The following is a 26,201-nucleotide window of genomic DNA, read 5'->3' on the forward strand; positions in this document are numbered from 1 at the left end:
ACTTTCGTGCTCGTACCAGCTGCATTGCACAGCGCGTCAACTTCAGCGAGCATTGCATCTTGCATTTACAGGTGTCTTCCTTTCTGAGTCTTCCGCGGCTTCCTTCTTTCAAGTCGCCCTTTCCCGCGTCAATCCACACAAACAACACCATGATCACCCGGACGTTCGCCCTCGCCGGGCTCTACGCCTCGACAGCGCTCGCCGTCTGCACCAAGCTCGAGGACTGCCCGCAGTACGAGACGCTCAAGACCAACGACTGCCAGCAGTACCATCACTTCCTCCTCCGCGGCTCGACCTCGCCATACCCAGGCCACGTCATCTCGACGGTGGCGAAGGTCTGCGACCAGTTCAACACCGAGAGCACACCGAACGCCTGCGGATATGAAGATGTCGAATATGCGGCTATGAATGGTGGGGAAAGGTGGTGCAAGAGCGCACACGAGGGTGCCCTGAACGGCGCCGCGCAGATGCGCAACTACACAGCGCGTTGTCCTGACAGCCATCTTATCTTGATGGGCTTTAGCCAGGGCGGCAGTGTCGGTCTCGACATTGTGGGTGGTGGAGGTGGTGAGCTTTGGGGCTGTATGCAGGAGAGCAATCCAGCCATGGACATCTCCACTACGCCTGGCTCGAAGAGTAGGCATATCTGTATCTGTATGGCAATTCGCGACTAACACTATGCAGTTGCAGCAGTCCTGATGTACGGTCCAACGCGCCGCTCGGCGAACCAGACCTGGACATTTGGTGGAGGTGAAATCAGCGACGGCGGCGCTCCTCGAACGGCCGAACAGAACGCAGGCCTGAAGCCTTACGCTGACGCTGGCATTCTGCGCGAGTACTGCCAGCCCCGCGATCCCATCTGCGCGCCTCATACCGAGAACACAGACATGTCATTTCACCTGAGCTACTTCGACAAGTACAGCGACGATGCATCGGCTTGGGTCGCAGATCTTGCGAAGAAGGCTGCTAACAGGAGCTCAAGCAACGACGAGAACCAGGGTGATGGCGATCAGCCAAGCGCGGGCGACAGGCTGAAGGCCGGCATCAAGCACCCCATCGGCAACTTCGTCATTGGTTTCGCTATGGTCGTTGCGCTATTGTGAGTGCTCTCCAAAATCCAGGCGAAGCCAGCAGATCCACCAAGATCACTGAAGACATTCGACGTCGACATAGTTACTTGTACAGCGACTTTTAAACTCATACTTTTCAGCTTTCTTGTACGCCGAATCATGACGTGGAGAACCTCCTCTTCCCGACTGTCCTCGTATCAACCCGTCAGCACCGCCGAGACTGTCTAAGCCGCACAGCTGCAACCAGAACATGAGAAGAGCTGCGCCACCGGGTTCCAAGAACTGTCACCTCCTTTTGAGCCTTGGAAAGCGCTTGGCGTAATGCCGGCAGCCGAAGTTTGGCGCCCAGCGTCTGGGAGAATTATGTGCCCTTCTTTGATATTAGCGATGCTTGTACAACACTTCGAAGCATGGCGATGTCGGTGGAAGGCCGGCAGCCCATGATGGCATTGGCGTTGCAACCCGACATGCAGGAATTCCTTTCTACGACTCCTATTGCAGCATATAAATCTTTAGCGGTCGACAGGATCGACCGGAAAATATCAATGAGTTCATACAGCTACCAGACTTCGATTTCTTCGCAGGCCGCCTCAACATGTGCGCAAACGTTATTGGACTCGTGACGCCAGAATCGTTTCTCCAAGCTAACATGACCTCAACGGATAGTATACCGGCGTCCGATCACTCATTTAGAGACAATCTTACAAAATTCAAAACACTTCGAGTGAGTATCGCCATTTTCACAGTTCGAACACATGTCATGTATCCTTACCTTGCCAGACGTTCAGTGCATGGATGCTGTGGAAAGCCTTGTTTGCTGACTTCCGCAACAGTGTTGCGCAGTGCTATCTACAGCATCGTGTGTGATGCTAAATTAGCGGAACTTGGATGCGAGTGGGCGAAGGCAAGATGTTGGGGCTATCATCGTGCTAATCAGTACCTTTACCTCGCTCATGTGAATCAGCAGATGCGCAACGAGTACCTCCCTCTGTACTTTCGATGCTGCCTCTCACATGCCTCATGGGGTGAGATCCTATACCACGGCGTTTCTCGTCTCACATCAATCTCTAGCCAATGCCATCACACTCGACTTGACTGAGCCGGTGAGATACCCGCCAATGAACAGAGAATGGTGGGATGAAGTCAACTTCTGCCCTCTCTTACTCATACTAGCAAACAGTTCGCATGTCCACGTCCATGTTGCATGCCGTGGCCAATGGTCAGTGCTCTAGACATCGCACGCAGACGTGTTCCGCCGCCACTGGCTGAAAGACCTTGATACAGCGAAGGCTGAGCTCCTCGTTCGCACTGTCTCAGCTCAGCCTGCCACAACTCTGCAGAGGAATTGGGCAAGTTACCTGAAGAATAATGCTGGTGAGGTTTGGATTACGCAGTGCCCAGGTTTCCGCGTCGAAGTGGTAGTGAACCACTCAGCGACTGAGTAATGAATGGGCCGAAGTACAGGCGCCAGATGCTCTGCACAGGGCCCGCTGAGAGGATAGTCTTAACGGCATAGCCTTCCTTTAGCCGCTGCTTAGTTGAACATGCGTTTAGTGGCCCGGGTGATGCGCAGCTGAAGTTTGCTAGTGGAGCGACAAGGCAAAGTTGTTTTGGACGGGCAAGCGCTCGGTTTGGTGCAGGCGCGATGCGACTTCCCTGCTCAGTCTCACACGACAACACGTCTCTGCTTTGGTATTGCGTTCCTGGAGCCCTCGATAGAGCAACCGCAGGACGGTAGTGCTTCGCGCGCCAAGGCGTTATACGAGATAGTCAGGATGTATTGTCTACTTCCACCGGCCAGCGCCAGGCGTCCCGGAAGCACTAGCTACTCCTCGTTATTCTTGAGATTCCTGCGCGTCCCCAAAGTGCTCGTGCTCATCTGAGTTGTCACCCTCTGTATCCGAGTCGTCGACGTGCTCAACGTTGGGCAAGAATTCATCGTCATCATCGTGGTCACTGTCCCCAACCTTGTCCTCCTCCTCGTCCTCGCCCGAACCAACGCGCGCGATGCGGGGTCGAATCTCTGCATGAGTCTCGTTGCCTGAAGTCTGGAAGAAAGCGTGATTCTCAGTAAGCGGCTTGCCAGTTGTTATGAAGCCCATGGGCGTGTGCTCGAAATCTTGGCCCTTGCGACGAACGGCGATCCATTCGTGTAGGAAAGTAAGAGGCTTGGCTGCGAATGAGTGCGCGTCTGGGTCCTTCGAAAGATCTTGCTTCAAGCCTAAGTAGCCGAGTAGCTCAGTATATTCGCGCCAGTCAAAGTGCAGACGGCCAGAGAAGATGCCCAACTCCACGGTAAGCCACGTTGGAAGCGGAAACCCACTCGTGAGCGGCGGCGTGGCATGGTAGTTGAGATCGTTGAAGTGCAGCATACGGCGGGTAACTGGCGCGGCATATACGATAAGGTGGACACCTTCGGGCTCACACCTGGACCTCAGGAGGGGAATGAGGGAATTGGCCTCCTCCGGGCTAACGAGGATAGCTTTCCTGCTAACTGAGCTCCATAGTACCCACTGACTTGAGCGTACGTATATGTCGTTAGGGTAGTAGACGTCGACCGTTCGGCTGAACTGTTCCGTCACCCAGAGGTTAGATGGCATGGAAGACGAGACGCTACGTTTGAGGCCTGTATCAGTGCGACTCAAAGCAGAAAACACCGGGTGATAGGCGCAGCTTCCTGCGACAAGTCTGCCAAATTCAACGAAGTGCTCGACATCTGGATGAAGCTTGGAGACTGGAAGGGCGCGGAACCTCGGTGGCTGTTGAGCTTCACGAACATTCTCGACCTCATGTTCTACCTCAATCTCAAGCTCGCGTTCCTGCTCTATCTCGACTTCTTCTAGCACTGATGCATGCACAGCTGATCCGTTGTCCTGGAACTGCTTCTGGCGATCTTGAAGTAGCTTGACATCGGCTTGGAGAGATGCATCCCATGCGGAGGGCTTATTGAGCCCGGTGCGGCGGCTGCTGCCTGGCTGGTACATGTCCTTGATGGTTAGAGCCTCCTTTTGGAGCACCGCAGACAAAAACTCGGACCTGGAGTGTTCGTTGTTGAGGAAGAATGGATAGCTTATCTTGGCCTGCTTTTGTTGCATGTACTGTAACGCTTGCGCAAAATACGAGGGCTCTTGATGCTCCAGTATGTCGCAAGTCTGTCCAAAAACCCAGAACAGAACCGCCGCTGAATCGGGACGGAAGGCCGCGCTCTTGTTCAGCCGGTCCAAGATACTTTGGTGAACTTCTGCTGGTGAGTAAAATACCACAGACTGTGACTGTCCAAGCAGGCGCAACCGCATAGCTGCTTGTACCAATGCATCTTTGGTGAGGTGCTGTCCGAGAGTCAACGCAGCTTTGCCGTATACTGGCAGTTTGAGGTCTGTGCCTCGACAGTGACTTTCGTCCAAGTAGACGACACATCGATCGAGACTATCGGCGAATGGCGATGCCAGTAGCGGCGTGCGATTTCCAGTACGATACAGCGCCCATGCTCGATGGTCATCATCGAAGTAGACCGCAGCAGCCGCATTGGTATCTTCATCAAGCCAAGCTTTCGCAAAGTCTCGGCTTGAATGCTCCAGGACCTGGGCTCCCGCGTCGATAAGAATTCTGATACTGTTTTCGTGTCGCACATAGGCTTTGGATACACCCTGAGGATTGACCAGATGCTTGATGAGGTCAAGCTCGGTCCATCGCCGTCCCGCTTCATAGTTCATGCGAACATATCCTCGATTGCGAGAGGCCATGAGATAGTAGGGGACCTCTGCGTTTGTGTGAGCCAGCTCAGGTAGATCCGCCTGCCTGATGAGCATAGGCATCAGATTGTGCGTATCGTTCGTTCCCGAGAATCCTGTGACGCGACACTCCATAGTGTCAGTTCGGGATGGAAACAAGTTCCATCCAGAAGCCTGTAGTTTGACACTGAATGTCTTTGCGTATTGCGGAAACACGAAATTGTTGAGGTAGAAGTTCACCAGGGAGGCATTCAGACTAGACACGATCAGATCAGTACATGAGATCAGGTTCCGGGTGCGCCACGACTTACCGAATGAGCTGAAACAAGTTGTTTAGTTGCCAGTCATCTTCGGCATTGACAGCGCTGAATTCCTCGAGTCCTAGTGGCGCGCGAGGGAAGACCCATTTGGCGTACTCCACATTCGGATCGTCCATCTTTACAAGCTGTTCAAACGCTTGTTTGAACTGACTCGTATTAAGGCCTTGATAGTAGAACGATAGGCAAGTTAGAATGATAGCGACATCAGGATGACCCCACTCAGCAGATACAGAAGGTACGCCCTTCGCAAGGTAAGGTACAGCGATCGGAGCTCGCGTGGCGTGTAGCCCATATTGTACGTTCCAACGCTTCTTGAGGCTCGATATCAGAATGCGGTGCACGAACAAGCCACGCAAAAGGTTTGTGGCCTTCATAAGCTGTTGCTTCTCCTTGAAGAAAGCAGCAACCCTCTGAACCATCTCGCTGCGTACCGAAGCGTTGGATATGTAGATCGAGATATCATCTTGCACTTCAGGTGGGAAGTCCGCACAAGGCAGGTAGGGAAAATTACCCTTGTAGATGTCGCGGACGAGCAGCTCGATCAAGTGATCTTCGGCATCTTTGCGTAAGAAGTAGATGAGGGGAAAGCCGCCGTCGGGTCGACTGACAACCTCAACGCTGTTGCGGAATCGCGATTGAACAGCAGTTATGAAGTCCTGTGTGCGGTGGAGGAGAAGCTCAATCATTTGCCAGCGGATAGGATGACCGTCTACCGATGCCTGTGAGCCTGAAGGGTAGATGAGCTGCATGCGAGTTGCGAGGGAAACATCGCATTCGTCCAAGACGTCGCGAGCGTGGCTATCAAGCCAGTCTTGAGTTTGCAACATAGCCGTAGAGACCTCGATGTTACCATCGGCAAGTTGCTGTAACCCGCTCAGTTTGAAGGAGAGAAGGTGCTCAGGAAGCGAGATCATGACACCGGCAAGATCACGCATGCACGCCTGCAGTTGTAGGTAGAATTGCATCAGAGGTAGATTCGCAGGAGTTTTGCGCGAGAACGGGATGTGCATGATCTGACGGTTCACCAGAGTCCCGAGTTTGGCGTGCAGCACCTGAGCGGACTGCAGAAGTAGTGGTCGTGGAACGACGACACGCACCAGATCGTCCTTATTTGCCAAGACGGCGGCCACCATAGCTGTGCTCTATTAGTGATGACCCTCAAGCATGAATTTACCACTTACGGAGAATACATGATGTCTTGCCTTTGCCCATTAGTAGCTGAAGGACAGAATTTTGGCCTGAAGCCGGTGCTATCGTCGCCAGAGCAACTTGTACTTGTTCCTCGCGGAGCATTACATCGCCGTCAATCTCGAGAAGAAGCCAGTCAGGGTATTTCAACGGGTCCCAATTGGTGTGGCCAACATTAGACAATTCTTCCCGTTGCTGTTGATCCTTGTTCCTCTTTCGAGAATCCTGTATGCGCAGAAGTTGCTGAAATTTGGTCACAGCTATGCCCAATGACACGAGAGCATCCTTGGTGCCAGCCCCGAAATAATTTCCTGACGTTGTTCGTAACTCGGTCAACAACCCTGTGATCGTCATCTTTGGCCAAAGATCCACCATTCGAAGCCACTTTGCTTGCGGGTCGTGACCCGCCAGTTCAGCTTTGATCTCTTCGATGATCAGCCTGACAGCATCTTTCGCTAGTTGAAGCTCGTCAGACCCAATCCAACGGGTTGTTATGTGGACTGCCTTTTGTTGGCACTTCAAGTGCAGTTGTAGAGCGTCAACACTGGCTTCCATTTCGTCGGCGTACCGAGAGTGCACATGTGAAGTCTTCGCTCGGAAATCGCTCACGATAGCTCGAAGCTTCTGGACTTCGGAGACATGAGTACCCCCTGGCACTAGTAGAGGCTTCCCGGATGCAGGCAGTGATGTTGTACCACGTACATTGTTCGCGCGCGAAGGAGTGTTGGCGGACTTCGGATGGAGCGTGCCAAACGCCACCGGAAGGCCTCCACGCTGGTGGTAAGTGCGGCAAATTGACTGCTCCAGTAGCCTGGGCAGACTGAGGTCGTCTCCATCTCGGACCCGTGAGGGGTATCGCGATGGAGATATCGGTTGAATGTAAGTGGCCGGATGAAGAGGATTGGGGCTTGCGACTGGCTTTCGTGTCTCTCCTTGGCCTGCGCTTGATCGATCTAGTAAAACCTGGACACTCTCAAGGTACACTGCAAGCTCGTGATTGCGTGTTAGACGTTGCCATTCTGGTTTCAGATCCTCAAGTGCTCTCTCAACATCCACGTGTGCGGGATCGACATCTATCAGCTTCGTCACATCGATCACTGATCGTGGCCACTGGGCCTGGATGGAGCAGGCCAGGGCTTCGCAGCTCTTCTCGACGAAGCTGCCATGATTGTTTTCCGCAACGACAATCTGAGAACGCTTCTTGAAGCCTACCGCAATAAATGGCATTCGCGCTTTCTCCATGAAAGAGACGAGATAAGAAGAGGGCGGCGCTCCATCGGCACGAAAGTGAAAGTACGCAGCGTGCAGCGGCGGCTGTGTGCCCTTGATGTCTGGAGACACAACAAAACAAATGAGCTTGCGAATTAGGTCTAGGTTGGCATCGTCTGAGAATGCCATCGGTCCAAGTAAGAACATGAGCCTGTACCGATCTTGTGTATCGCACTTCATAGCCCGCTGTGTCAGTGCACCCCATTCTGACTTGACATCAACAGCAAGCAAGTCCGATATCAGAGCTTTTTGGAAGCATTTGTCATAGCCACCAATGAGGGATGCGTCGTGTAGAAGGACGAGAAGGCTCGGAGAGTCGGCTGGCGAGGGCTGCTGCAGAAGAAGTTGTCTCGTGATGCTGAAGGCGTTGGCTCGAGCCATACTAGGAGTACGCTTGTCTCTTCCAATGTACATGAGATCGGCTTCCCGGGACTGCTGCACGAGTGTACGTGACACCGCTCGAGTCGCCAAATGTGAATTTGGCTTGACCGACACTTTCGCCATCCCCTCTGATTTCAGGGTGCCTGGGGCGAACTCACTTAAAGCAAAGTGCCGTCGAAGGATCTTCTCGGCAAATGGCCTGAACCGATCATCCTGAATATGTCGCGTCAGATCAACACGCCATTCTAGGGTCTCCATGAACTGTGACCCCACAGGGTAGTAACCGCGCATTGGGGACAGCTCCGCTAGGCGACACAAGAGTGCTACGTGACTCGGTCCCAACGGGTTCCAAGGTTGGTATAATCCGGTTTGGAGAAGGCGGAGTGACTCTTCAGTGCCGGTTCGTGAGGTAAGTGGATCGGGCATCACGTGTGATGTGAGCGCATGAAGGAGGGCTTTCGTATAGAGAAGACTCGGCTCCGGGGGGCAGTCTAGACGACCCAATATTTCGTTTATGTCGTACTTCAGATACTTGTCTGTGTCGGTACCGATCATGACGGACACGTGAATATCATCTCGCACCATCTGAATGTCGCTGTTGTATGGCATGAGGACACTCTTATGGCGACGGTTGGCAACGGACTGGACAACGATTTTGCTCCTTAAACCGTAGAGTGTGCCGATGTCCTGTTGTTGTGTGATGATAGCGCCAAGTCTTTTGGACTGTAATAACCCTCCCTCGTTGATGAAGAAGCTAAGTTCCAAAGGCTTGAGCTCAACGATTATTCTGTGATCTCGGGAGACAAACACGAGAATTTGATTCAGCTCCACGAAGGACCTGAATATAGTACTGATATGCTGTACAGTTTCATTCGATGAGTTCAGCAATGTGGTGGCCGAGTGATGTTGACTCCGCCTGATGACTTGGCATTGTCCATATAAGATGCCGTATATCCACCAGTTTCTGGGTTTCGATATCCACATATCTTGCTGACGAATCTCAAGCTCGCCTTTGCGAATGTTTAGCCAATGGTGACAGCCGTCGATGAGGGGAGCCGGGAGATCGCGTGATTCCACTCCAAACACCTCACCCGGGATGTACTCATAGAGCTGGTCATGCTGAACCGCGCGAACGACCAGGGTGCGCTGACGGAAGCCAAGATGTACGCGCTGACCATCTTTCATTGGCTCAGAGACTGCCCATGACATTCCCTGAAGTGGCGATGGGAACACGACGGGGTTTCGATCTCCGAAGATCTGACGATAGAGTGGATTTCGTCGGTATGTAAGTGGAAGTGTGCACATCTCTTGTCCGTCTATGAGCATACTGCCATAGACATAGTTGTAATGCACAAAGTAAGAGTGATCATGACTGCTGCTCGTGGACTGTAGCTCCAGCAGGATCCACCAAGTGCCGGTGGTTGAGACCGAAATATTGGACTCGTAGCCCTCAGGCACCTGCCAAAGTCTATTGACTGCCTCCAGGAATGCTTGAGGATTGGACAGTATCGATCGCTTCAGCAAGTCTCGATGCTCGTAAGAATACATAACATCCCGGATGATTGCAGCCCGGTACTTCCAGGGCAGGAATTTGAACTCATCGACGAGGTTGTAACTCAGCGAGATGGAGGCCCCGATATAGTGCTGAAGGCCTCCAGACTCCAGTAGGATCTGTGAATCTGCGTGCAAAGTACGCTTGCATAAAAGCGCAGCCCAGACCGCAAAAGGCCGGACTCTAGCGTCATTGGTGACATATGATTGTAGTTCAACGCGCCAAAGGTCAGTCGATTCCCGAGCTTGCAGCAGAAGCGCCAAGGCTTGTAGGCGCGTGCCATCTGATGTAGATAGTGAGTTGACTTTGAGCAGGATCGTTATCAAGATGTCCATCTGGATTGGCTCGCGCCAGTTGAGGCGGATTGCGTCGAGACGCTGCTGAACCTGCTGTAGCAACCTGGAGCACAGAGTTTGATCAAGCAGCGCTGAATGAACATCTCCGCGAGGGTCTGGAGTTGTCACAGCTGAACCATACTGAAGAACCATGCGTATGACGAGCACCCAAGTGGCATCAGCGGAGAAGTTGAGATTGGCGGAGCCCAATTCGCGAATGAGGTCCAGCCACCTTGAGTGCGTTCCCACCAAGAGGCCCTGCCAGGCCATGAACTCGTGAGCGCCGATATCTGCAGGGCAGTCCGCTTGACTCGCTTGAATTTCATTTGACGACGGCCAACTGGCGTACGACGGTTGGAGAACCCAAAACGGAGAGTCGACGGCAAGCATCACGGGAAAGTGATGCCATAGAGATGCTTTGCTATGTTCACCGGTCCACGACTCGCTAGACTGGTCGTAGTACTTCAGTCTCAGCCCGCAATTGCGAATAATGTCATTCAGATCCACTGGGAACCCCCAATATGCATAATGAGTCTCAAGAAACGCCTTCCTCTCAGAAGCCAGAGTGACTCCTTGGGTCAATTCTTCGACGTGTGACTGGAGCTGAGAATACTCTTGGAGAATAGAAACTCTCTCAGGCTTGATAGCTGGCTCGGGGGAGCAAATGATCGATAAAATGGACCAAGTGGCGTTCCTATACGCGGCGAATGATTTTGGACACCTCAACTCAAACATGGCTGCTTTCGCAGCAGGCTTGTAGCTTGGCAGAGGATGCTCGAAGATGCGGATCTTGATTTTTCTGGCAGTATCCCGAAGCTCGTGCCACTCGCAAGGGTGGCGGTGCTTGGTCTCAGTGACACCAGGTATCCACCCATGCGGTACCTCGTCGTAAAAACAGGCTGTCTCATCTCGCTTCTTGACGATTTCCGCGTGAAGTTCGCTCTTCTCTTCCCACTCAGCCTCCTTCTGTGTACGCTGCGCGTCGGCGTCGTCTTCGATCTCGCTACGAAGGTCGTGGCCTGCCTCATCGTATTCGTCAAAGTACCTGGCTGCGAAACAATCACTGGAAGGATCATCAAATATAGTCCGGCACTTCAGACCGTTTCGTGGGCGGAATCGTCTGCTCAAATGAGCACGCACCTGCTTTGCTCGTATCATGTCGTTGAGTGAGAGCAGTTGGATGGGATCCAGGAGGTCTTCGGGGAATGCTGAATCATAGTCCTCCAGTAGAGGGTAGCAGGCTATAGCTTCCATGTCCATCAGAACCCATAGCTCCATCAGATTGAGCAGCATCTGGCTCCTCTCATCTGGGTATCCTTCTGGCGAAGTCTGGATTTGGTGTACGTAGTTTCGGATGATGTCATTCAGCTCAATGATGCGAGCATGGCCAAAAGCTTGAGCCTCTTTCGCAGGCTCAATCACCGTGGCGTGATGTTGCGAAATCTGTATTTGCGAGCGGGCCGCACACATGTATGGCTTTACAGAAGCTGCAGACTCGTCGTACTGCCTCAGAAGTTGTTCAGGTGTGCGCCTAACGCTATCGACATGAAAAGCCTGGTTTGCGAGGATGTGACTAAGCATCGGGTAGGCGTTTGGAAGGCAGAAGTTCAGTGCCCCAGCTGGAACGTGAGCGTTCAGTAGAGGCACGTACCGCTCGTGTGTGCGCTTATAGTTGCGCCATGTTGTCTTCAACCAGCCGCCCGTAGTCTGGAGTGTAGCTTCGAACATTGGATCGAGAGACGACAGCGCGGAGATGGTCGAGTTACTGAACCTTCTGGCAGCTGCAGTGCGATCGCCCGCAAGTTTTGCAAGACGACGGCCCAGCTTCTGACGCAAGAACAATACCGACTCGAACGGAATCTTCCTCAGGACATCTTCCAGTAAATGGCGCAGCATCAAGCACATTAAAGTTTTGTAGTACAGTCTGCCAATGTCGACTCCAAACTGCTTATACAGACAGCGTTGTAATGCAACGCGGACGGTGAGGTAGAAGGGTGACCGCCTCCAGGGCTTATGGGCCTTGTCAAACATTACTGTATCACGAAAACGCTTTCGCAGGACCGACACGTCCGCGGTAGCACCGTTGGCCTCCAGGATTGACATGAGTAACCCTATCACAACCGCAGGGTCGCTGGTGTTGCGAATTTCCGGCAACGGTGCAGCTGCTTTGTGAGTGATGGTGGAGAACTTGTTGACGTATTCTGTCGAGGCTTGTTGCAAAAACGTGCAGAAGCTGTCCAAGAAGGACGGCTCGAGGACGGTGGCGTTTGGGACGGACACAGCGCAGCCCGGGAAGTCTCGTAGCAAAGCATTCTTCGTGGCGAGGACTTGCTCGCAGGTGGGCGTGACTTCGAAAGCCTCAAATATCACTCGACAGTCATCTTGGCTGCCGCTATCGTCAGTGCAGTGCCCATAAAGTCTGAGGGTGGCGGTTACTTACCTTGCGTCTTTGTATACAAGCAGACCACAATTCTGAGCCGCGATATGCAGAATAAGGATCTTACCAGGCTGCAGTGCACGGAGCTCTCGAAGCAGAGCTGGCTTCGTGATTGCTCTGTCTACATGCAGCGATTGGCACGCTGTAAGTGAATCGACTAGCTTGTAAATATGCTGCTGATCCGAGGGCGGCGCGTAAGAGCTTAGAAGACGTGTTGCATTAGTCAAGCGTGTGAGGATTGCAGCTTCGATGCTGGAAAGGTTCCTGTCCTCCCGGCCTGGTACGTCACGTGGCAACGCAATATGATTATAAAGCTGTTCATTGAAGTGTACGTGGACAGCCGGCGGACGACCAGAGGCCGCCATGGCTGAGACGGAGGCTCTGAAAGAGCTTGGGGGTGCGAGGCGACGTTGTGAAAAATGTAGTTGCAGGGATGGCTGTGAAGCTGCCAGGCGCTTAAGCGGTGGTGAGGCACTTTGCAGTAGACATAAAGGCTGAAAGTGCGCGGCGCTAAGTTGACCCGGGAGCCGCCCAGCACGGCGACGGTAATGTACAGCTGGCCTTCACCGTTAAAACCCTCTTGCATCATATCAGACACTTTCGAGTCCGTTGTGAGAGATTCTGCAGCACGTGCAGTCAGGTGCACCTGCTTCCTGCTGTATGTGAATGGAGGCGCTTCTCACTTGTGTCAGTCTGCAAGATCAGGATCTGTTGAAATCTGTCAGTTATCATGATCAATGCCTCAGCAATCGGCGTTGGTGGTGCTGGAATGTCACTCATGCTGTGATGAGATGAAGTCTGAGGTTCAAGACGCTACGCGTGAGTTTATTCCGCGCTTTGTCATAGGTAGCGTAGCGGTACCAGTATCCAATAATTCGGGAAATCTTGGCAGCACTTCGCGAAAGTCACGCGTACACTGTAGTTTTGCTGCAAAAACCCAGTCTCCTGCCCTGTTCATACTATATAATGTAATGACGAATGCGTTTTCCATATGAGGTAGCTATGGAGACTCTTGCTATATATATATTTATATTGAAGCTGGTTGATCTTGATAGGCAGAATGTATTGAGTACCGGTAAGAAGTGATCAGATTCCTCTGCCGAGCTGTCCTCAAAGACGGCCGGCTTATATACTGCTAATCAACCTGGAACTGCACAAGCTCACTCCAAGTTTTGATCCGGAGTGATCCGCTAACCACCCTGATCCATATCTGCTGCGACAATTTAAATATTATATCTACGTGGAAAGCTGCAAGAGCATGTGTAGACCACGCTGCTGCGTAGGTCTTGCGCTGCTACGCAGACCTCCCTTTACCGTTTTACACTTTTAAAAGGGGTGACAATTACCCAGATTCCTACTAGATTATATTTCTATAAGAAAAATTAAGTGTTTAGTATCTGTAGAGGCTGTGCACGCTGCGCAAAACTTCAAAGTGACGCCAAGGATCTCCCCGATCTTTGCGGGAACTGCGACTTCCCACGTGACGCACGTCCCCCATGTTCTCTTCCCCATTGACCGAACAACCACCATCTCACCTCTGTGAACATGATCGTTATACCTTCCCACTCTCTTCCAAAAGCAGACCACCACTTCATGCACTGCGTTAGCGAGATTACTGTATCAACTACGAAAGCAACGAGATTCGCGAACTCCTATCTTCGGCGCAGATTAACACTGAGTCATGTTGATCGCTGCTTCCTCTGTCTTCCTATGTGGGGAAGGTGACACAGTGTGACCACAAACGGCACAACACGTCCACAATTGACTGCAGCTTGCCATCTCGCTGCGATAACACTGCAATGGCCCATTATTCCCGTGGCGAAGTCGATGCGGCATTGGACGCGGAGGCGTGCCGCGGCCCAGCCCCAGCCGTCGTTTGCTGCGCCGAAGGATTCTGCTACTGGCTCATGTCGCACTGGCGCGACGCGGGTAAGAAACATTTTCCTACGTCGCGCCTGAGCAATCTGTCTTCCCCCTGCAAACATTTATCGTCGATGAAGACCTGTTGAGGAGAGGCGCTGCTGGATCACATCAACCATTAGCCGGATACTGTGCCGTACGGTAGAGTGGGGTCGAAGACGTCCCGAGCACCATGAGCCTCACCGACAAAGAGGCCGTCATGGCTCCATCCACTGCCAACCGTTCGTCGATATCTTCAGCATCAACAGAGTCCATCGGTGACACAGACGATGTCCAATCAATACATCAGTCTCTCAGTCGCAATGCTGGCCTTGAAGAGCCTGGTGACAAATCCATGGCGCACATTACGGTTACAACAACGAACATGACCACAGATCCAAGGTTCGAGCTTGACTTTGACGAAAATGGCGAGAACCCTCAAGACTGGCCCATGTGGAGAAAAGCACTCGTCATTTTCTTCATGAGCTACTCAACGCTCGTCGTAGTCATGTATTCGACAAGCTACACCAGCGGTATCCCCGGCATGATGGCCACCTTTGGCATCAAGTCGAAGACCCTCGTGGTTCTGGGCATCACCACGTACCTGGCCGGACTGGCTGTTGGATCGCTCCTTCTGGCGCCTCTGAGTGAGATGTACGGCCGCAGACCAGTCTACCTCATCGCTGTGGCCATGTTCACGGTCTTGATCATACCTTGCGCGCTGTCCAACAGCCTCGCCCAAATCCTCGTAATGCGCTTCTTTGGCGCAATCGCCGGCGCAGCCATGATCTCGAATGCCCCAGGAACTGTGTCCGACATTGTTAGCGACGACTACCGCGCCCTCGCCTTCTCTATATGGTCCATTGGCCCCATGAACGGCCGTAAGTTTTCAACTCATTTCCATCGCACAACGACTGACAGTCTTCTCCAGCGGTCGTGGGGCCCCTCGTCGGTGGCTTCGTCTTCCAAGCCCTCGGCTGGCGGTGGACGAACTGGGTCGTCATGATCGGCTCGGGCACGTCATGGTTCATGGTGTTCTTGATCCCAGAGACCTACGCCCCAGCCATCCTTCGCGCGAAATCCGCCAAGAAGCGCAAAGAAGACGACGATTTAAGATGGCACTCGCGCTACGACGACAAGAAGTCCTTCCTGCCCATGCTGCGCGAGAACCTGTACCGGCCCCTCTCTATGGCGGTTAACGAGCCCATCTGCATCTTCTGGAACGTCTACATAGCGCTCGTCTACGGCGTCCTGTACCTGTGCTTCGTCTCGTATCCCATCGTTTTCTCTGAGCTGCGTGGCTGGTCGCCTGGTATGACGGGGCTGTCGTACCTCGGAATCGGTGTCGGCGGTATGTGCACGATTCTCAGCGAACCTTTACTGCGCAAGATGATCAATGCGCATCCCAAGGACCCCGAGACAGGCAAGCCGTACCCAGAGGCGATGGTCAGTGTGGTGTGTCTCGCTGCTGTCTCGGTGCCGGTCGGGGAAATGATCTTCGCCTGGACATGTACACCGAACGTACATTGGATAGCCCCTCTCCTGGCCGGAATTCCGTTCGGTGCTGGCAACTGCGGCGTGTTCATCTACGCGTCGAACTATCTCGTCCACTCGTATGGCATCTATGCCGCCTCGGCGCTGGCCGGCAATGCAGTGCTGAGGAGCATCATGGGCGGCGCGCTACCCCTCGCAGGGCCAAAGATGTAAGTCGTCATCACCCCGTCCGCACGAAATTCCCTGGAGCCTCGTGTCCAGCGCTTCACCTTCTCCCTCGCCCACATCCCTCCTATCCACACGCACTAACACCCCCAGGTACGCCACCCTCGGCCCGCACTGGTCGGCAACAATGCTCTCCCTGATCGAATTCGCGCTGATCCCCATCCCCCTTGTCTTCTACCGCTACGGGCACAAGATCCGCGAGAAGAGCGCTCTAATCCGGCAGATGCGCGAAGACCGCGACAAGCTGGACAGCAAAAAGCGTCGCGCAGCGGAGAAGATGGCGCGGCGGGGGGCGGACGAGGGCGCGAAGGAGATGCACGCCTAGCGACAGGTAGTCCGGGTCTGCTTTGGTGCTTCGGCGCTTGGTTCTTTGCAGGGTGGAATTCACGATGGAGATGTATGGCTGCGAGCACGCGGTCACGGACTTGCGTGTGCTGCACGTCGGAATGCATGCTGCTCACATGCGACTTGTAGATCCGCAAGCGTGCGCATTCCCACTCCTCAATCTTATCTAAACCTTTTATGCCATCAGACTCCATCTCGCCCACCCCTTCCCTCTATCCCTTATCCTCGCCGTCCACTCCGCCCCCAACCGACCCCATCTCCCATCACATCCATCTACTAACACACTCTACTCACCTCGCATCACCTACCACGTGCACCTCTCTCACCATACAGCCTCCCACCCCGCCAGAATGCAACTCCTCCGCACAAGCGGGCACTTGCATCCCCCAACGCACGCCGGCGTCGTGCATTGTGTGCTCAACCCTCCGCACGCAGGACAACAGATGCACAAGCCGATACAGCGAAGAAGACTTACACACTGCACCAGCCCTGCACACGCGGCGGGGCGAGACAAGCGTCCACGGCAGGGTGGGGTGAAGTAGTTTGTATACCCAGCCAGGCCGCCACCAATTCCCCCGCCGTTGTTGATGGAGCTGGAAGCGCAAGGTTGGGGTTGCGTGGGTCTGTATATCAGGGTCCGACCGAGACGGGGCGAGATACCTTTGTACGCAGTGAGTGAGTTAGACTGTGCCTGTCGAAATGCAGCGCCAAGGTGCCTCGATAAACCCTTGTTGGCTCAACGAGCTCAATGTAACTCACTGGAAGACGTGATGAAGCGCGATTGCTAGCATGAAATATGCATCATTGATGTATTTTCCTCCATCTCCCGAAATGGCAAATTATCGTTATTCTAGCCCCAAACACCCAAACGCCCATTACGATTAAAATCCCTGACCGGCGTCGCAGTATACAACGAGCGCAGCACAAGCGAGGATATAAGAGAAATCCCGAGCCAGCCGCTCTCTCTACCAGGTGAAAGTCATGAGCTGGGGGTTCAGCACGGTGGGAAGGAGAACGTGGTTGGTGATGACGAGGCCCATAGGGAAGCACGCGATGAGGGAGCGGATCTGCCATGTCTCGGGGACGACAAAAGCCATGCAGATCATGCCTGCGGCGATGGCGACGCAGAAGGTGAGCATGTACTTGAACTTCTTGAGCACGTCGAGACCGGCGGTCCAGAAGGAGATGTCCTCGACTTCTTTCGAGGTGGCGCCCCATTGCATGTCGATGCTGAAGAAGTGGCAGAGCAGCGCTTGCGATACGTGCAGTGACACGCCGCCGAGGAAGATGGTCAGGAGGGGGATCCACTTCAGGTTGGTGAAGAGAGCGCGGAGAAGGCCACACTCGCCAATGCGGTAGCGGAGGACTGCGAGGGCGACGTTGCCAACGGCGGTAAAGACAATAACAATAGAGAAGTAAATCTTAAACGAGTCCAGGTAGTAGTGGTCGAGATGTCCGTTGTAAAGACCGATGATAACGTAGTTCATGAGTGTGAGAATCCAGGAGCTGCCAAGCGCATAGTATGTACCGATGTAGGCCATGATGGTGAGCTTGGAGTGCAGGGGCATGTTTGACATGACAAAGGTGCGGAAGAGCTTGGTGAAGGGTCCCTTGAATATCCAGTCCTTGAAGGGGTGGAAGATCAATTCGTTGCAACCATAAGCGTACTTCTCCCAACGGGCAAGCTCATCGTACACGGTGAGGGAGACGCCTTCTTGGTAGCCGCCGTCCTTGTATGCGCCGAGGCGTACGATGTAGCCTTCCGCTTGCAGGCGCAGGGCCATGTCGAAGTCTTCGGACACAGTGGACTCGGACCACCACTTCTCCCAGCCGTCCTGCTCGCACTCGTAGCCAATGTTCTGAAGGGCGGACCAGCGGAGGATGGCGTTGTGACCGACGAAGGGGGCGACATCACCGTTGGCAACGGCAAATCGGATCATGGTGTAAACAAGGTTGGTGAAGAATGTGATACCGTTCTCGAAGAAGGAGTTTGTGACGTTCATTACACCGGAAGCATACTGGAGAATAGCAACCTGGGGTGATTGCTCCATTTCGGAGACGGCCTCGAGGAAGCAGTCGTTGGGCACACGGGTATCGGAGTCAATGATTAGGATGTAATCGCCCATGCGGATGTTGCCATCGGCCCAAGCCTCACCCTCGCGGTTCTCGAGAACTTGCTTCAGGGCGTTGTTGTAGGCTGCACTCTCGTCGTTGTTGTTCCACTGGCTGTGGCGAGCCATGCCAGCGAGCGCTTCTTCTACCTGAACAGAGAGACGCATAGCGTAGTTCATGTTGGAAGCCTTCTTGAACTTTCCGCGACGCAAGAACTCTGTCTCGCCTTCCGCAGGCTTGGGATTGTGCTTGGGACGCGCGACCCAGCCGATCTGATTCTCGTCGTAATAGTCTTGCCTGGCCTTAGCCTCCTCTGGGGAAATCAATTGCATTCCGTCGTCGTTAACAAAGATGTTGGCTGTACCTCCCTGAAGCTCGTAGGTTGAGATGGCCTGCTTAATGGATCGAACTGTGGGCTCGATGACAGCGCGTAGACCCTCCTTATAAACAGGCATCTGAATGGTGACGTGGGGCAAAGGACCGAATGTGTCGCGTTGCAGACGGCGAGGAGCCTTGCCGGAGTAGTACTTAGAATTTCTTTCCATGTACCCGACAGGACCGAACAGCTGAGCGAGATCTCCAATGATGGCTTGGAAGAAGAACTGGAATCGTCAGTGGTTGGAATGCAGAAAGGCTTAGCTACAACTTACGAGACCGAGCCATGCCTGAGCAGGCAGGACAAGGATGAATAGCAGACGCATCCAATTGGGGTCGGTAAGATGCTCGATAGCAATCCATCGCCAACCAGCACCAAGACAGCCGAACATGAGTGCAAGTGTAGCACCCTCGTAGATACATTGCCACATGACAATCTTGCGAGGTGCCTCCTCTGTGGCCTCCTCCCCTGTCTGTTCCTCGTACTCCTCGATCTTGATAAATGGCTTCTTGGTGTCCTTCTCAGCTCCCTCCTCTGCAGGCTCAGGCTTCCAAGACATCGTCATAAGAGCGTCTTGTATGTATTCTGCACGCTCCAGCAGTCTTGTGGGCTCATCTTCCCAGACGAGAAGTGTAGCAGTATCGGCGACGAATGCAGCAGACTGATGTCTTTGCGCGTGCGCGAGATGGATCAGAGAGGGAATGACCTGGAGTCGGAGGGTTCGGTGGATCTGGATGAAGTGCTGATCGGGTCTCGCGGCCATGAAGAGTTGCAGGACTCGTGTGTTGACAGTCATTGCACACTAGCAATGCGGTCAGCGAGTGTCCATAGTGTAGTTGATGGGGAAGAGAGGACCGCGACGTACCCTGGCGTTCAGCTGGTTGACGGCCTCGTAAAGGCCACTGCCATCCTCGATTAGGTCGACCGGAGAGTACGCATACGACCCCTTCTGCTTCTTGACCAGTACGCCTTCGCCAGGCGCTCCGCTCGTCCAGATCTTTTCTTCTTGCTTCGAGTGAAGCCATTGGGCCATGACCTCGCACTTTACATCGAGATACGTTGCCCCGTTTAGACCGCCGAGTGAGCTTGAGAGGTCCGTAGTTGAGCCGCGTCTTGATGCCAGACTACCGGGCCATGTGGGGGCGTCGGCTATCCCTGTGGATAAAGGCGCGGCAGTGTCTGCCTTCTTCTCTATCATTTCTACCTCTCCACCCTTCTTCTTCCCCAGCTTGAAGAAGCCCATCCTGCCGAGATTAGTTGTGTGCTAAACAGCACACTTGCTTGAAAAGTGAGAAACGATTGTGGGTATGTGCGACTGGTAGCGAGCGATTGAGGGTATCAATATTGTATGGAAAGAGGGTCGTTGTTGTGATCAGGGAACCCTGATGGAGGCGCTGAAAATCAGAGACCCGCAACGACGGGCATGCGTTCAGCCATATGTAGGTCAGCCAAGGTGACCATATCGCAGACTACAGTAGCGACACACTGAACTCGTTTGCGAGCCCGGATCGTAACCAAGACAGGCATGAAGCGGGCACTAGGCCATGAGAGGGTTCGCCAGAAGCTTATCAGAATTGTGGGTCAATGATTCATCGGCATGGGCGCTCTGGGCATTATTGTGAGCGAGAGCTGAAGGCCCAGACAGATCAACGAGTAGACCCTCGCGAGACTGAGCTGGACTGAGCTGGACAATCGTATTGTTGAACAGATCCTTCCAGTGTCGATCGTGATCCGGTATCAACGAACCAGACTCTCTGTTCTACTAACCAAGTAGGGCACTCGCAGCGACGGGTTTACAGCGTGGTAGTGCGGCTGCAACTGTCGGCCTGCAAATGATTGCAATGGGCAATTTAGGGGCGCAGCTAGAGCGGCTGGTCTTCCTGAACAAATTGGTACAGATATGGTCGACAAGGTTGCAGTGGCGCGGTGTTGTGTCCCGAGTGGCTGCCACTGGTCAAACCAGCGTTCGGCAGTAGCAAGCCACCAGCGCCATGACAGGGCTAGCACCCCTGACTAGGACTCGACTAGGGGTCGCTCTCCCGCCAGAAACTCTCGCTCGCGTATTAATAGCAGATTTATGCGACTTGCGCAAGGTACGCAAGAAAACTCAAATCGATAGTGTTACCGACTGACAAGCTAGCCTCAGTTTCGTTTCAAAGGTGACAGGTCGCGCAACGCTGGCGACAAGCTACACGATGCACCCGTGGTGAGTACAGAACTTGACGACCTTCTGAAGCCCGTGATGAGCGTGCAGCCTCGTGCAGCCTCGTTTATCCCTGCATTGGGATAACCTGCAGGCGAAGTATTGACTGCAGATAGGGCGTCTGCAGTTGTTCGAGAACCCGCTTCTTGCCGGATTTGGTGCGATAAGGGATGCTGCTGAGGCTGATAGGGTCAGTGCTGCAAGGGCGCCGGTTTAGGTTCACCCCAACGTCCCAACGCTGCCAACGACGTGCTAGTGTTAACTATCGTGCCATGGCCGTCATGACGAAAAGCCCTGGTGGGTTACTGCATACGGAAAGACTATTTGGGGTATATATTGGCCCTGGGGCCCGGCCTTTGGCTAGGCACGACTCTTTGTAGTGACGCCACACGCGCCTCGCCTTGCTGAGAGAGCTGGATGTATGTGACAAGAGGGACTATGCCCTTGAAATGCACATTCCGCTGATACATGTTGTTGATGCCCTCGTGTTGACCGAGTGACGGACTGGCCGTGTTGCAGTGTGCGAAATCCGAGATTCTGACTTGGAGTGTCGAAGCACGGGCGGAGCTGGGCCCGTCGCTCCCGTTGCTGCATGCGCCTGCAGACGTGGTCAAGATGCGGTTAGGATGGACAGGGTGGAAAGAGGATTGTGCAAAGATAGTGTTTTGCCAGCGGATGCATGTAGATGGGAGTAGATTGCGGGCTAATCGCCAAGCCTAGAACTGTCAGCCCCAACACATGTAGGACAGTATTGGGCTCAACGTACCTGTAGCTCACTAGCGTATCTACTCGGTGGTTGCTCGAGCTAAAGCTTCTCAATTGCACCTTTTCGCCGTTCTTGATCTCTTTGGCGTCGCTGTCGCCCCACTCAAGCGGCACGTCTGAGTCTGCATCGGCGTACACGAGCACGTTGAACGTGCAATTGCCATCGAGCATCGGCAGGAACGTGACCGAGGCAGTGATCTGGCGGAAGACCGACTGGATCTCCGCTTGGATCTCCGCCTCAGTCTTCTCTTCCGGAACCTCGCTATTCCTTGGCGCTAAGTGTTAGCGCACGGTGAATCCCTTTGTCGTCGGAATTACCTACTCGGGAACAGAGTTTTCTTGATCTGTCGTAGCCTTGGACGATTTGGTTCTCGCGTTCTTACCGAAGATCTGGACCTGGTGAACGTCAGCACTGGCCGGCGACTGTGATCAGCCTTGCGCCCGACTCACGTCAAACTGCCATCGCTCAACATGCTCGCCGGTCTCTTTGCTGGTGACGACCACGACAAGCTTGGTGATCTTGCCGCCGTACATCCACTCCTTGAGCTGCGACATGATCTTCTTGATGTACGCCTTGACTTGGTCATCGGCGGTCACTGTGTGCGTCAGTCGTGCTCTCAGCGGCACTGGTTGGTGGCACGCACCCATCATGGTTAGTCCATACTTCTTGACCCTGTGCGCTGTCAGCAGTGCCACAGGCGTAAAACATGTGCGACACTCACGCGGTGAAGTCTTCGGCAGGGTAGACGCCTCGCTGGAACCTGCACGGGTTAGTGACAAAGGCGAGTGGACCCTGGTTTTGGCCGGTCTTACAGGATGGTGTTGATCGAGTACTCGAACTGCGGTAGCCATGGTCAGCGGCGGTTCGTCTCTTCTTTGTCGCGAGCATAAACCGGGACACTTACGAATTCGTTGACGATCTTCGAGGAGCCCTTCAGCGCGAGCTTGTGGACCTTGGACTCGTCGCTCTTGGACGTCTTTGACTTTGACTTGGCGGAGGAGGACGAGGACTTCGAGGCTGATGCTGGCTTCGATGCTGACTTTGATGCCGAGGCGGTCTTTGACGTCCGTGTGGGCCTGGGCTCAGCCATGGCGCAGGCGATGTGGTCGAGTCAATGGCTGGCGGCGAGTGTTTGGGTGGACGAAGCACCGCAGCGATGTGCAGAGCACGTGAGGCCAATGCTGGGTGACGGATGCGGCGTAGTGTGTGTGGGGAGGAACAGTGAGAGACGCGGCGGCGGAGGAGAGCCGCTGATTAGATAACTAAGGAGAGCCGCTGATTAGATAACTAAGGAGAGCCGCTGATTAGATAACTAAGGAGACAGCCTTGCGGTCGAACATTTTCCAGGGACGCCAGTGCGGCCGCGGCCAGCACAACAGCACCGCAGCCCGCAGCCCGCAGCCAAGCACCGTCCGTCCCATGCCCACTCATGCGATCATGCATGCCCCGGACCGCGAGCAGCCTTCTGCAGGGCTGGCGGGCGCAGTCGCGTCGCCCGCACGGCTTTTCTCCCACACGCATCGCGCCCGCGCACGCATACCGCGCCCTTGAGCGGCTGCCACTGCCGTCGCCGTCACCACCGCTCGCCCGCAGCTATGCCCAGGCGTTCCGCGCGCAGACGGACCTCGAGAAGCGCATCGCGGCCATCCCCATCGAGCGCTACCGCAACTTCTGCATCGTCGCGCACGTCGACCACGGCAAGAGCACGCTGTCGGACCGCCTGCTGGAGCTCACGGGCACCATCGCGCCCGGCGGCAACAAGCAGATCCTCGACCGCCTGGACGTCGAGCGCGAGCGCGGCATCACGGTCAAGGCGCAGACGTGCACCATGATCTACCGCCACGCCGGGGCCGACTACCTGCTGCACCTCGTCGACACGCCCGGCCACGTCGACTTCCGCGCCGAGGTCTCGCGCAGCTACGCCTCGTGTGGCGGCGCCCTGCTGCTCGTCGACGCCAGCCAGGGCGTCCAGGCCCAGACGGTGGCCAACTTCTACCTCGCCTTCTCGCAGGGCCTGGCGCTGCTGCCCGTCCTGAACAAGGTCGACCTGCCCCACGCCGACCCGCCGCGCGTCCTCGAGCAGATGCGCGACACCTTCGAGCTGCACCCCGACGACGCCGTGCTGGTCTCGGCCAAGACGGGCCTGAACGTCGCGGCCCTGCTGCCCGCCGTCATCGACAAGATCCCGGCCCCCGTCGGCGACCTGGCCAAGCCGCTGCGCCTGCTGCTGGTCGACTCGTGGTACGACGTCTACAAGGGCGTCATCCTGCTGGTGCGTGTCTTCGACGGCCAGGTGCGCCCCGGCGACACGGTGCGCTCCTTCGCCACGGGCCTCAAGTACATTGTCGGCGAGGTCGGCATCATGTACCCGGACCAGACGCCGCAGACGGTGCTCAAGGCCGGCCAGGTCGGCTACATCCACTTCAACCCCGGCATGAAGCGCTCGCAGGAGGCCAAGGTCGGCGACACGTACACGACCGTCGGCAGCGAGAAGCTTGTCGAGCCCTACCCCGGCTTTGAGGAGCCCAAGTCCATGGTCTTCGTCGCCGCCTTCCCCACCGACCAGGACAACTTTGAGCACCTCGAGGACAGCATCAACCAGATCATCCTCAACGACCGCTCCGTCACCCTGCAGAAGGAGTCGTCCGACGCCCTCGGCGCCGGCTGGCGTCTCGGCTTCCTCGGCACCCTGCACTGCTCCGTCTTCGAGGACCGTCTGCGCCAGGAGCACGGCGCCAACATCATCATCACCCCGCCCTCGGTCCCATTCAAGGTCCTCTGGCGCGACGGCACAGAGAGCATCATCACGAACCCCAACGAGTTCCCCGACGCCGACGAGGTCCACATGCGCGTGCAGGAGGTCCACGAGCCCTACGTCCTGGCGACCGTCACCCTCCCGCAGGAATACCTCGGCGAAGTCATCAAGCTGTGCGAAGCCAACCGCGGCATCCAGCGCGAACTCACCTTCTTCACCGCCTCGCAGGTCATCCTCAAATACGACCTGCCGCTCTCGCACCTCGTCGACGACTTCTTCGGCAAGCTCAAGGGCAGCACAAAGGGCTACGCCTCGCTCGACTACGAAGACGCCGGCTTCCACAAGTCCTCCATCACGAAACTCAACCTGCTCGTCAACGGCCAGCCCGTCGACGCCGTCTCCCGCGTCCTGCACACCTCCCAGGTCGACCGCGTCGGCCGCCTGTGGGTCGACAAGTTCAAGGAGCACGTCGACCGCCAGATGTTCGAGGTCATCATCCAGGCCGCCGCCGGCCGCCGCATCGTCGCCCGCGCCACCATCAAGCCCTTTCGCAAAGACGTCCTGGCCAAGCTGCACGCGAGCGATCTGTCGCGCCGCAGGAAGCTGCTCGAGAAGCAGAAGGAGGGCCGCAAGAAACTGCGCGCCGTCGGCAATGTCGTCGTCGAGCAGGAGGCGTTCCAGAAGTTCTTGGCCAAGTAGCCGAGATGCACACGTTTGTTTGTAGATGCCAGCTAGATTGTATACTATGTACGATATTGCCACGTGCGTAATGCCTATCAGTGCATGTCAGAGCACCGCGTCCAACCGTTGCGCACACATCCCAAACTACCTCCCCCGCCAGCACGCCCTGCCGCTGCACTTCCCCAGCCTGCAAACAACATACCCAGCCCTCCCTCCTCCCAGGCCGCTCCCGTTGCTCTGACATTGTTTGTTGTCACGGAAGAGAAGAGGGTGGCAGTGCATCTTTTGCGGCTGATGCAGCAGAAGTGATGCGTAGGCCGGCCATACTCAACATCCCTCACAGCTCTGGAGCATCCCAGAACTCTCACATGTCAATCGGGACAGACTCTTGCACACATCTCTCTCGCTCGCATACGGGTTTGCCCTCCGCCAGTGACTTCGGATGCAGTCCGCGTCGGACGGCCTGCGGGTCACGCTCGCTCGCTGAATGGTCCGGAGGCCGCTGGGTGTCGCTCCTCATCTCGCAGGTTTAACTGCACGATTAACGAACGCCCCCGCTTTGATTGCCAATGGACAAGGATGCGCGCGTATCTGCTGCATCGGGTATGCGCGATAGAACATCAACGTGAGCTCTACACTTGGTGATACAGCAGATGCTGCGCGTTCACCGTCAGCTTCACTCCCGCCACTGGGTATTTACCAGTTTTACAAACAAGGAACCGCCAGCACGCCGGACATCGAGCGTGCATTAACTTCCGAAGCGGTCGCGAAGAGCAGGATCCCCGGAAGTTTGGTGTCGGTCGCTCCATCTGGTGAACTTCAACCGATTGGATGGGAGCGCCTTCAGCAAGAGGGGGTGCAACGTTCAATCCAACGGGCAGCCTGGGCGAGGTCACCATTGTGCGAATAGTTTCGCCGAGGTGGATAAACTTAACGATCGATGAACCAGTGTTCATCTCGCAGGATGCGAATCCCTGCAAACGAGATGAAGTCAAGATCGTACAACCCCAGAACTTATTTGCCTTTTGAAGATCACGACCCCGTCTGGTGCCGCACAAGTCA

At 55.0% G+C, this 26,201-nt stretch overlaps 7 protein-coding genes across 7 annotated transcripts; 4 read left to right on the forward strand and 3 right to left on the reverse strand.

Annotated features, from left to right (window-relative positions):
• The first annotated feature begins 46 nt into the window (after positions 1-46).
• Positions 47-1,494, forward strand: M421DRAFT_343730 (carbohydrate esterase family 5 protein). The gene is made up of 3 exons (XM_033589510.1): positions 47-636; positions 685-1,099; positions 1,174-1,494. Exons 1-3 carry the CDS (start codon positions 150-152, stop codon positions 1,193-1,195), a joined length of 924 nt encoding a protein of 307 aa, XP_033451555.1. The 5' UTR covers positions 47-149; the 3' UTR covers positions 1,196-1,494.
• Positions 1,495-2,905: 1,411 nt separating this feature from the next.
• On the reverse strand, positions 2,906-12,648 carry M421DRAFT_56909 (uncharacterized protein; the record flags this gene model as incomplete). The annotated part of the gene is made up of 4 exons (XM_033595450.1): positions 2,906-5,057; positions 5,113-6,256; positions 6,303-12,238; positions 12,287-12,648. 4 exons carry the CDS (start codon positions 12,646-12,648, stop codon positions 2,906-2,908), a joined length of 9,594 nt encoding a protein of 3,197 aa, XP_033451556.1.
• Positions 12,649-14,402: 1,754 nt separating this feature from the next.
• On the forward strand, positions 14,403-16,226 carry M421DRAFT_56333 (MFS general substrate transporter; the record flags this gene model as incomplete). The annotated part of the gene is made up of 3 exons (XM_033595391.1): positions 14,403-15,063; positions 15,114-15,885; positions 15,995-16,226. The coding sequence occupies 3 exons, from the start codon at positions 14,403-14,405 to the stop codon at positions 16,224-16,226; spliced, it is 1,665 nt and encodes a 554-aa protein (XP_033451557.1).
• Positions 16,227-16,325: 99 nt separating this feature from the next.
• M421DRAFT_344297 (uncharacterized protein) lies at positions 16,326-16,915 on the forward strand. Its single transcript, XM_033589514.1, has one exon. The coding sequence runs from the start codon at positions 16,424-16,426 to the stop codon at positions 16,781-16,783; it is 360 nt and encodes a 119-aa protein (XP_033451558.1). The 5' UTR covers positions 16,326-16,423; the 3' UTR covers positions 16,784-16,915.
• A 296-nt stretch (positions 16,916-17,211) lies between these two features.
• On the reverse strand, positions 17,212-19,767 carry M421DRAFT_99174 (uncharacterized protein; the record flags this gene model as incomplete). The annotated part of the gene is made up of 3 exons (XM_033598716.1): positions 17,212-18,960; positions 19,009-19,464; positions 19,600-19,767. 3 exons carry the CDS (start codon positions 19,765-19,767, stop codon positions 17,212-17,214), a joined length of 2,373 nt encoding a protein of 790 aa, XP_033451559.1.
• A 1,873-nt stretch (positions 19,768-21,640) lies between these two features.
• On the reverse strand, positions 21,641-22,793 carry M421DRAFT_99175 (mitotic spindle checkpoint component mad2; the record flags this gene model as incomplete). The annotated part of the gene is made up of 8 exons (XM_033598717.1): positions 21,641-21,653; positions 21,704-21,970; positions 22,025-22,098; positions 22,153-22,298; positions 22,347-22,375; positions 22,425-22,463; positions 22,516-22,541; positions 22,608-22,793. 8 exons carry the CDS (start codon positions 22,791-22,793, stop codon positions 21,641-21,643), a joined length of 780 nt encoding a protein of 259 aa, XP_033451560.1.
• Positions 22,794-23,144: 351 nt separating this feature from the next.
• Positions 23,145-25,157, forward strand: M421DRAFT_2816 (GTP-binding protein lepa; the record flags this gene model as incomplete). The annotated part of the gene is made up of 1 exon (XM_033588920.1): positions 23,145-25,157. The coding sequence occupies one exon, from the start codon at positions 23,145-23,147 to the stop codon at positions 25,155-25,157; it is 2,013 nt and encodes a 670-aa protein (XP_033451561.1).
• Between the last annotated feature and the right edge of the window lie 1,044 nt (positions 25,158-26,201).

This window comes from Didymella exigua (assembly GCF_010094145.1).
Source record: "Didymella exigua CBS 183.55 unplaced genomic scaffold M421scaffold_6, whole genome shotgun sequence".
NCBI lineage: Eukaryota > Fungi > Ascomycota > Dothideomycetes > Pleosporales > Didymellaceae > Didymella > Didymella exigua.